The 11,328-nt window shown below is 46.8% G+C and overlaps 1 protein-coding gene across 1 annotated transcript in view; it reads right to left on the reverse strand.

Moving 5' to 3' along the window:
- Positions 1–4,320, reverse strand: part of LOC119453818 (gastrula zinc finger protein XlCGF8.2DB-like) — a 60,961-nt gene extending 56,641 nt beyond the window's left edge. Inside the window, exons 1-2 of the mRNA XM_049668554.1 lie at positions 4,267–4,320; positions 2,572–2,781 (exon numbers count right to left, since the gene is read on the reverse strand). Of these exons, the coding sequence (XP_049524511.1) occupies positions 2,572–2,767 (196 nt within the window). The 5' untranslated portion in view covers positions 2,768–2,781; positions 4,267–4,320. The remainder of the gene's footprint in view (positions 1–2,571; positions 2,782–4,266) is intronic.
- Between the last annotated feature and the right edge of the window lie 7,008 nt (positions 4,321–11,328).

Below are 11,328 nucleotides of genomic sequence, written 5' to 3' on the forward strand. Positions count from 1 at the left end.
GAACTGTCTGCGGGTTACAGAATTCGACAGTTCGTCGACATTTACTCACGAAGTCATCTCCCACATGGGTCGAGGCGGAGGAAAATGCTTTGGTTGCAGAAATGGCAGAAAAAAGTGAGAAAGCGATACCAGGTGCAGGGAAAGGACGAAGGCATCCAGGCATTGCAAAACTGGCTTCCAAGTCAGAGAGAATGAGGCACCAAGGCACTGCGCTTCAGATGTGGAGTAAGTGGCCACAGCATGGGAGCATGCAGATTCCGGTCCGCACACAATGCAACGTTTTGTCGACCAATGCTAACAGCACGGCCACAGTGCCAGAATGTGCCTTCACCGCGACCACAAGTAAATTTGGTGGCCTCCTCTGAAACAGACGACTATGACTCAGATGACTTTTTTCCGATGGGAACACTGGCTGAATTCATCAGGAATACCGACACGTCAGAACCGATGGTGTGAGCTTTTTGACTGTGGCGGAATTCCTGCAAAAATGCAGTAGAGTCAGGGCCACCTGAATTGCTCATCAAATGGCCTACCTATGAGCAGCCTCAAACGGTGTGGCCAAAGCTGCGAGATTCGGCACTGAAGCTACGCTGCTTCCTTTGGACACTTTGTAGTATGTGGACAACTTCAGCCAAATGTTTCGCTAGGAAACCACACCACTCTGTGCAATTACTCTTTTTTTTTTCGTATTCTGAGTTGATGCAGTTTACTTTTCTTGCGGAAGCTAGCCAGAAACACTCGAGTTGGATGGCTACAAACAAATTAATTAAAAAATAAATTAAGATGTTACGGAAATATTTTAGCAATATGCACTGCTCAAACCATTACCAATGATCTCCATGATATTTTCAAAATAAATAAAATATGGAAGAGATGAGATTTCAGTGCAACTGGTGCGAGGCTGCATCATGAATGCTTCACTGCACGGCGCCCTTTAACGGTGTCACTGGTGACGTGAAAAGCACGCGTTCCGTCGGTCACCACTACGCTTATAATCAGAATATATGATTAGGAGCCTTACAGGAACTCCAGGCAAGCTTCGGCCGTCATTCGACGCGCGCTTGGCCCAGCTGCAGGTCGCGAACCGACGCCCTGTAACCGCATCGTCTTCCAATGTCAATTCCTTTCTCAAGTCTGTCAAGTACGGGTGCTGGCATTGGACACCTAACCACTGAATGTGTGTCTCCCTGTGACCTTGTGCCATGCCCCTCGCTCACTTGCTGGCAAGGCCAAGCAAAAAACACCCAATTTGTTACCCGCGGAGAGAAGACAAGCGTGCACCTGCAAAAAAATGCGACCCGATTGACTTTGTTCCTTTCCTCTACGAAACAAAACTGCAGTGCCCTCTGTTGCACGCATACGTACTGGCCCTGTGCTAATCGCCTGCTGATGGCACTGCATGTGCAGCGCTAGCGGCAAGATGAGAAGACTGGGTTTAAGGTGTAAACTCAAAACACACGACTCTGTACCTTTTTCAAGATAAATGTGCTTGCTGGCAAATCTAAGCAAACAATGGTTTCTAATGCTAAAACTACGGAGCACATACTCGGGCAATCGTTGTATGGTACAGCTAAAAATGTCACAAGAGGGTTCTCTTTCATTTTTTTTTTTCATTTAAAAGCGCAAAGGGCATGTGTTTTGCATCGTACAAAGGAGATTAAACACATTTGTGAAGGTTACAGAGATGCCTACAGCTTAAGAAATTAACAGAGAAAAGCCATGTGGTATCGTGCGAAAAAGGAATGACATGGTTTGGATGAATGGCACTATAGCGCCCCACGAGATGCATATATCTGGCGCACATTTATGACAACAGAGGTAAAAAACATGGACGGAGCACTGTTGTACAATACCATCTTATTTTAGAAGTATGACATTAACAACTGCTCGCCAACAATCAATTTTTTTCAAGCACGAGTTGCAACAGAAGAAGGCTCAGCGCAAGTTTTGGCTGCGAAGCCATATGCCTTTTTCAGTTGCTGTTTGGATGGGTCTCTAAGGCTGCAAAAGTCTGCCAGCGTGTCCTCGTCAATTCATGGATTCATCAATTCAGGGCAGCAGTGAGGTTTGTTGACCAATCACCACCTGACGTCGAAGACAACTGCTGCATTTTGTTGGTCCAAAAACTCTGGCAATCGATTGCCACTCAACCCAACACAGCTTATCCTAATGCGGATGCAGGCAGACACCGCGCAGCTGCGCCCTAAGCAAGACTGCAAATGTGCCCAATGCTGTTAGAACACAAAGCATTACGAATATCCTCTAATGTACAGGAAAAATTTGCCCCACGACTGCCAGCAGATCACGCAGTAACATAGGAATAAAAAAAAATGCTCAAGAACCACAACAATGACCAATAAATTTTGGATGCCAATGGCGATCACTAGAAATAGCATTCAATGGCAACAATAAGTGAACTGAATCCGAATGCAGACGAGAATCGCACACCTGTCGTCAGCAGTAGAAGGTCATATACACATGAGCAGGTCGTACCAAGGTAGGCAGACTTGGCCATTTACCATAAACTCACACAAGCAAGCTGAAGTAAGAGAAATGTCGGTAACTGCCTACCTGAGGTGGAGCGTGACTGATCCACAGCCTCTGTAGTCTGCACGCTTCTCGACACACTCTGTGCTTCGAAGGAGCACCCGAGAGACTTGTCAGCCAGAGGCACGTAGCACTGCGTGCCAACCTCGATCTGACCTATGACCTTGGAAGGGGCCTGGCATGCCGCTATGGCCACAGTGATGCATTCACCAAGGCTCATTGCATTTGTGAGGCCTGCAGAAAATAATCAGTGATTGCAGCATTGAGAACAAGTGGCAAATACAACAATAAAAAAGATGCAGGGGCAGAATACAGTGCAGCCATGGAACTCAATATAATCATGTCGGTTCAGTACCACATAAGAGCTACAAGGGACAATCCACACCAAATATTTGAAAGCAGGGCAACCTTTGTCGGCACAATGTATACGACAGTAGAACATCTCACAGCTTTAAGTTCATTTCAGACATTTTAAAGCTATTGGTGCAGTCTCACTAATGCAAACTAATTGCAAGATGCCAAGGTCATTTTTATCATAAGCAGCCTATTTAATGTTCATCGCAGGACAAAGGGCTCTCTCAGCAGGAACACGAACAAATAGTCATCTAGCTTGCTTGATTTAATCAAGTATTACTACATCTAGTGGTGCCACTGATGAACGGAGATTCGGAGCAGCAAAATGTTAGTTTGGAGTACTCAAATACAGATTTCGGAGCACTTTGGAGCAAATATATGCCAACTGGTGGACATGCCCTGGCTCTTTCGAATACTTAAAGATGACAAGTGTTACTCCTGAAACTATTGGCTTGCTGTAAAACAACGCTGCTCTGCCTCTAAATAAATGAAAAGGGAAACTTAAGTTTGAGTCTCCCTTGAATTTAAATGAAGACAATGAACCTGTTCCTGCAGTGTGCTGTAATTAGTTTATTTCAAATTGAGTGAAGCTGCTCAGACGATGCTTTTCACATCACAGGAGTTTTTATTGACAGCTGCCCGCTTAGCCATGCTTACAGCAAGGCCTCAGTCAGAAACACTTGGCCAGACTCATTGAAGCAAGAGCACATACTTAGCAGTTGGATACACATACCAGATTCTGGACTGAGCAGACCAGCAGCAATCAGTACTTGGGGGCTATTTGTAGCCAACAAGGCAGAGACAGGCTAGATCCTGGTTGACACAACAAACTTAAGGTGTAGGCAGACGAAATCAGCAGAGGCTGTAAAGACAGCAGCGGCCCAGTGAAACAAAATTAGACACGTGCTGCACCCACAGCCAGGGATATGAGCCCCGTCACTGCCGCAAGTAGAAGCATGCTCCGCATACATCAAGGTAAAGAACTACTTTACCTGTAAAAAGGCCGAGTGTATACAGTTGGTCTAGGCAGCTCGTAATTTGTATTCTATAAACGGCGCTGACAAAGAATTAAGGCACTCGGTACCTATGTCGTTTGCCTTCTTGCTGTTTGTAGAACGCCGAATACGGATGAAAAGTTACGCGCATGATTTACGAACGAAAGCGCCAGACATGTACAGACTGGTGGATTGATTTGTGCGCTCATACATGTTTACCTCTGGAAGTGCCCGTAAGCGACAGCAGCAGTCGAGTGAGGTTTACCTACTCGTTCACAACGTACACATAACATGACACAACCGCACAGCTGACACATAAGAGCAGTTAACTTCATGCAAAGGAAAGTTATCACAAATGGAAGGTGCTCACAAGCTTTGAGGAACGAAACGAAATTCAACCTTCTTGTGAGTGACCACCGCTGAGCCTAGTGGAACAACTATGGTGTACAGGAATGGAGCAGTATGTTTACCGTATAGTAAAACAATTGAAGAACCGTGGTTGCTTCTGCGATGACACCACCAAGTAGGCGCTGCAATCTATTGGTGTGCCTTGCGCGCGAAATTTAAGTATGTTGTGCAAAACTTGCTGCATTTATAAACGAAAACGCTCCGAAACAGTATCTGAGTTTGCACGTTTCCAATCACAGATCATGCAACGTTCCTGATCGTCCGCTCAGCGTTTCGGTTACCGAAGACACGCAAACACTAGAGTGACCTAGAATACGGGAGAGCACAGAGTTAATATTGCGGGAGAGTGTCCAAAGCGCCGGCTCCGGCGAGGGCCTTTTTGTGTGAACTGCCGCGCCGCGCCGCTGCTGCTCCGGACCCGAGGGCTTTAGGCGCTCGCGAAGCGCGCGGGAAGCGAGGGTCGTCTGCTACACGCTGTAGTTTTTTGCGTTCATTTTCCACGCAAGCACTTGAACTCCACGCAAAGCACTTGAACAGAGTGGTGCTGCATGGAGCTTACCCATCTTTGAGCGTTTCTTTGTGCTTGGGCAGCAATATAATGCAAAAACTAACGTATCAAACTCATCAGCGCGGCCTAGCTCCGGTGCTAGACTTCGGGAGTGGTATTACGGTAACTGTGCGTGCGTAGAAACGCGCTAAATGAGCCCGCTCAAGGAAAGAACGTAAAAAAAAGAAACGTTATTCACATGGGTACGCGGGCAATAGCACCATGCTTGCAAGAATAAGAGTCATGAAAAAAGTAAATTACTCGCGCAGTCAAGTGACATACTTACGTGCGTGCAATGACCGCTTCGCTCACCATTACGCGCTTTTCGCTCACGGTCAGTAGTGGTTTACAGCTATATGCATATGTATTTATCCGAATATTTTTTAGCCACGACAATATTTTATTATGAACAGAGCATAGTGAGAAGGTGTAAGGGAAGCAAGAGAAAGAGCAAAGACGGCCCTAACGCCGCAATATTGTCGGCTTGTTTCGCTTCAGAGATTGCGTGCACGAACAATTCTTGCAGTACGCTATCTTTTCCATACAAACTTCGCGCATGATGTACCTTAAGGTTCACCGTGAGCCAAGCTTTTTTTTTTTTTTTTTCAAATTCAGACATTTGAAAGAAAAGCCATTCGATCCAGCCAATAGCTAAACAAATATATTAAAATGGGGGTGTTGGTCTTCAAGCAGGCCTGGACGTGGCGTTGTAGAAGGCTAATCGAAAGGCAGGTCTGGTTATTGACGAGCGCGAGCTAGAGCGTCAACAACAACCACCACTCATCGTCGTCCTCTTTTGATTGATTGATTGATTTGTAGGGTTTATTGGCGCAAGGGCCAGATGTGGCCAAAGAGCGCCAAGTCGATGATCCGTGCTTTTCAATGATATACGAGTTAAATGCGTGGAGTATATAAAAACACGGCTGTATAGAGGCCTAAAAACATTCGCTGAAAGGTTTAATATATAGATGTGGTGCAATGTGGCTGTAAAAGGGCCTCAAACTTACTCGCTCCAAAGTGCGTAAAATACAAGTATATACAAGTATATACATATTAAAATGACAGTGATTGATCGTGTCTGCGATGACAATAGACGTTTCACGACATAGTAAAATATGTAGTGACTAGCACTAGTGCCTCAGCAAAGGCCTTGAAGGCAAGGGCTGTGAGGCACGTGCTCTAGAAAATGGTTTCATTGCAGCTACGACCTCCAGGTGGAGGCCGTGCTACAAGTAGTCTGGCCAAATTACAGTTAAGGTGTCAGTTTCAGTTAAAAAGTCTAGTACGGTTTGAAAAGTAAAAAGGGGTTCGTTGCTCAGAAAGAATGCTGGGTGTCAGGGGCGTAGCCAGGAGGGGGGGGGGGGGGTTGGGGGGGTTCAACCCCCCCCCCCCCCCGAAATGTTTTGCCCCCCCCCCCCCCCCACTTACCCACCCTTTGTTCTCGTCGCTTCGCGCTGACATAATTCAAGAAACCGGTGCTACTATCACAATTTCATACCTGGGCGCTTCCGTTTGGGTTGGTAATTTACAGCGAATCATGTCTGCATATGGAAAAAACTGTCACGGTGTTTGTCTAGGCTTTGATACTCTGTGAAGTTTTGGGCGATAATGTGGCGGCCGCATTCTGAAGCAACAAACGCGCAACAAATGCGGCAGCGGCATTTTAGATGAAGGCGAAAATGCTCGAGGCCCGTTTACTTAGATTTAGGTGCACGTTAAAGACCCCGGGCCAGGTGGTCGAAATTTCCAGTATACATTTCCGCCGCTTCCCTTCAGGTGTCGGTTAGGCAGCGCTCGCGCAGGATCTTATTAAGGCTCATTTACACCGGCGACTGACAGTGGTCGCAAAGCGACCAGTCGCAAATGGTCGCAAATGGTCGCTTTTCTCGAAAAGCGACTATTTTGGGCCAGTCGCTCGCTGCTCGATTTTTCAGTCGCATGACCGTGGTCGCAAAGCTGCTCAACCAATCAGCGCGTGCCGAAAGTGATATTTGTCTTAATCCGGCGCCCTCCACGCCAAATGCCATGTCCACGCCACCATGTGCAGACTACAGGTGTCTTGTGATGCTGGGACGCAGCAGTTGCAGCAACGTGTCGAATGTACGCGGTCGCATTCGCTGGAAGCTAAACAGCAGGAAAAGAAAGCACAACACAGATCCTTTTTCCAGCTGCCGTTCGTTGGATGAGTACGCCACCCAAAGGTGAACAGCGGGTGAACTGTAATATTATGCACCGAATCCCACGCAATGCGAACTAGAAATTACAACTTGCTCTCGATAATACTCGTCATGCGCGCACAAAGTTCGGGCAGGAGGCGGCTTGCGTGGCCGGCCACTTCACGCCAGCGGAGGCACGGGCGCACCCACCAGCGTCGCGTTTTTTCGGAGGCTTCCGTGCTGCAGCGAGGGCTGACACCACGGCAGAGCACATCAGCACAGTGAGGACGTCTTCCTCTTCGCTAGCATCGAAATCCATGGCTATTGCCGGAAGGCGAAACCAGAGCGAAGTGCGCGAACTGCGTAGATCCCTAGAATTCTCGCTGAAGAACGACAACATCCGGGATTGCGACTTGCAGGTCGCGCTCAGCCGGGCTTGCCGGTGTGAACATCGGTCGCCTTCGGTCGCTTTTTGGTCACGAGTCGCAAATGGTCGCGCGACCTCCTCAAGTCGGTGTGAATGAGGTTAGTCTGCGCGCGAAACGTCTCTTGTTTGCGATTGCGCCCCTACGGAAGGCTGGTAGTTACTGTTGTGTTGCTGAATCCCAAACCAGCAATTACGGAAGGCTGGTAGTTGCTGTTCTGTTGTGGAATCCCAAACCAGCAATGTACACACGAAGGGGTTGATGCCAGCAGGGAAATTCCACCGACTCGCAACAGAATGCACGAAACAGACAGCCGACAAGCATGGATTACTGCTGTGCGCAGTACAGCGTAAGTAAACTCTTGTTGCAGGCGCTGACAGTTCTTGTCGGAGTTCACGCGTCCTGAGAAATTGATTATGTGCACTATGCACTGAACAAGACCGGAGTTCATTCCTCCATCACTAGTACACCAATCAGTCGAGATTTTGTGAGTTACAAGGCCGCTTCCTGTTTACACCGGCGTAAGTGAAGCAGAAATGAGTTGCACGCACTACTTAAAATGCGTACACATGCCATATCTATGCTGTGCGGTGAAATATTCTGTACAATTCTGAATCTGTTGACGTAAAGGCAAATGACGGTTGCATGCTCGCACACAGCGGAGGACACAGCGGCCCGTACACTTGCCGCAGGAAATGCAACCCTCTCGTATGAGGGAGCAGGGCGACGAAAGCTTCGAAAAAAAAAAAAAAAAGCATTACGCGTTTTTGCGCGTATTTAAGTTTTCTAGCGCAAAGACGCAGCGAACAAGCTATTGCTATGGGTGTAGGTATAGCCTGGTCACTCGTGCATTTTCACGTGTATAGCCGTCCTTGACTTGTTAAACGCACTTCGCCCCGACGAGGACGACGCCATCTACGCTTAACGGAGGTTAACAATTAATGATATCTTCTCCGATCGGTCTCAATGATGCGTTTTCGAAGACTGGTCCATTCAGTGGCGCGATGAGAGACCGTTGCTCCAAACGCCCACTGTACCTGTCGTACTGTATTTTACGGAGCTTACTTTACTTTTTACTTAATTTCTTCACAAGCACATGCGTGAGGGGGGCGTCCTATATCTTTGATATACATGTAGAGAGTCTGCTTAAACTACCGATATTTATTATCGATCACGTCACGTAAAGGAAAGCAGACGCTTGCCGCCCCCCCCCCCCCCCCCCCGGTCGGGCCGGTGAACCCCCCCCCCCCCCCGAAAAAGATTTCTGGCTACGCCCCTGCTGGGTGTAACGGTATGCGTTGGAGATAAGCGGAGGGGAAGTACTTTTTCCTTTCTGTCTCTATTTCAGTGCATTGGATAAGCACATAATTAACTGTCAGCCTGTTGCCACATTTGGCACATGTCGGAGGTTCGTTTCCTGTCAAGAGGTAGGAGTGAGTGGCGTAAGTAATAAGTATGTCCTATTCTTAATCTACAAAGAAGCACTTCCTTATGTATTGCTGTTCTTTCAGATGTCCAGTTCCCTAATTTTGGTTTGATAACGTGTAGCTTATTCAGTACTGCATTATCCCATTGGTCCTGCCAGTACTTCCTCAGTTTATGGCGTAAGAAGGGCTTAAGTTCTGTTGCTAGTATGGGTTTATTCATATCCTTTTCATTAAAAGCGACTGACGTTGCATTTTTGTCAGCAGCTACATTACCTTTTATGCCCCTATATATGACCAGGTACCCAACATATGACGATATTTTGGTTGTACATTAAGGCTAAGCATAGTTCTGTGTATAGTTCATTAAAAACGGGGTTCTTATGTTTTCGAAAACTAATTAAGGCTCTTACTACGCTTAATGAGTCTGTGAAGATGATGGCTTTATTTAGATTTCTTTGTCTGATGTGCTTTACAGCTGAGAGTATCGCGTACGCTTCAGCCGTGAATATACTTGTGTTGGGATTTAGAGCACCGGAGCTAGGTGGAAAAAATGGCCCAAGAGCTGCATACCCGACACCAGCAGATGATTTGGAAGCATCTGTATAAAACTCAGCACAGCAGTACTTCGCTTGGAGTTCGAGGAAATGCGATTGTATGTGTGTCTCAGGTGCATGTTTCGTTATTTTGACAAAAGAGATATCGCACTCCATGGTCTGCCATTCCCAAGGCGGTGGTAGGCGAGTGGGAGGCATTAGAATATTTTCTGGGAGGTGAATATCTGTTTCTTTTGCCATTGCTTCCAAGCGGAGGCTCAAAGGAGTTCTAATAAGTGAGCGGTTATGATAAGGTCTGGTAGCGGACAGGTCACTAACGATGGAATGACATAGATGCTCTGTGTCTGATTTTACCTTAGTGTAGTATGAAAAACCTAAGAATGTTCTGCGCAGATGTAAGGGCCATTCGTTGGACTCGACGTACAGACTTTCAACAGGGCTCGTTATAAAGGCACCTGTTGCGAGTCTTATATACCGAGGTTGTGGACTGGGTCGAGCATTTTTAGCGCACTCTGAGTTGCGGAATGGTACACCACGGCTCCGCAGTCGAGGCGTGATTGCACGAGACTCTTGTACAGGCTAAGCAAACACTTCCTGTCACTGCCCCAGGTTGTTCGAGAGAGCAGCTTGAGGAGGTTCATGGTCTTCAGGCACTTTAAGATATTTTAAGTGGGGAATAAAGTTAAGTTTTGTGTCCAGGATAACACCTAAAAATTTGTGTTCAAGGCTGACAGTAAGTCTTTCTCCATTAAGATTAATATGTGGTTCTGGTACTACACCTCTCTTGTTTGAGAACAGGACATATGTGCTTTTTTGAGGGTTCAGTCTAACACCGTTCTCGTCCGCCCACTTTGAGAATCTATTCAAGCCAAGCTGTAGCTGCCTCTCGCAAATACTAAGATTGCACGACCTGAACCCTATCTGTACATCGTCCACATAGACGTAGTAAAAGAGTGTGCGAGGTAATATGGTGTGTAGGGAGTTCATTTTAACAATAAATAGCGTACAGCTCAGTACTCCACCCTGCGGTACACCTGTCTCCTGTATGAATGGTCGAGACTGCACGTTGCCAACTCTAACACGAAATGTCCTGTCAGAGAGATAACTTTCAATTATTCTCAGCAAGTTGCCGCGAATGCCCATTGCAGAAAGATCCCGAAGGATCCCGAAGCGCCACGTAGTATCATACGCCTTCTCCATGTCAAGAAAGACTGATAATACAAGCTGTTTGTGGACAAAGGCATCCCTGATGTACGTTTCCATGCGCACAAGCTGATCTGTCGTCGATCTGCCCTCTCTGAAACCACATCGATATGGGTCTAATTTCTTGTTTATTTCTAGATAGTGGACCAGGTGCCTGTTTACCATCTTTTAAAAAAGTTTGCATAAGCAGCTCGCCAATGCTATAGGCCTAAACTATTAGCCAAAGAAGGGTCCTTATCCTGTTTGAAAATGGGAATTACGATGGCCTCTTTCCAAGCAGAGGGAATGGGGCCGGAAGACCATATAGAATTGTAGAGACAAAGAAGGGTTTTTTGTGTTTCACACGGCAAGTGTTTAAGCATTTCATACAGGATGCGGTCAGAACCTGGGGCAGATCTGTTGCAGCTGTTTAGTGCTGCCTGAAGCTCTGCCATGCAAAAAGGTCTATTGTATGTCTCGCGTCTTGTGCCTTTCCGTTCTAATGATTGTCCTTCTATTTGCCTTTTGTACCTTTGGAAAGTTTCAGAGTAGTGCGACGAGCTGGATATCTGTTCGAAATGTGCACCGAGAAAGTTCGCTTGATCTTCCATGCTGTGGCCCTGAGTATTCACCAAAGGCAGCGAGTAAGGCTGTCGACCCTTTATTCTCTTCACTCTATTCCAGACCTTTGCTTCATCAGTGTAGCAGTTAATGCCGGATACATACGTTCTCC

The sequence above is a fragment of the Dermacentor silvarum genome, chromosome 5 (assembly GCF_013339745.2).
Source record: "Dermacentor silvarum isolate Dsil-2018 chromosome 5, BIME_Dsil_1.4, whole genome shotgun sequence".
Classification (NCBI taxonomy): Eukaryota; Metazoa; Arthropoda; class Arachnida; order Ixodida; family Ixodidae; genus Dermacentor; species Dermacentor silvarum.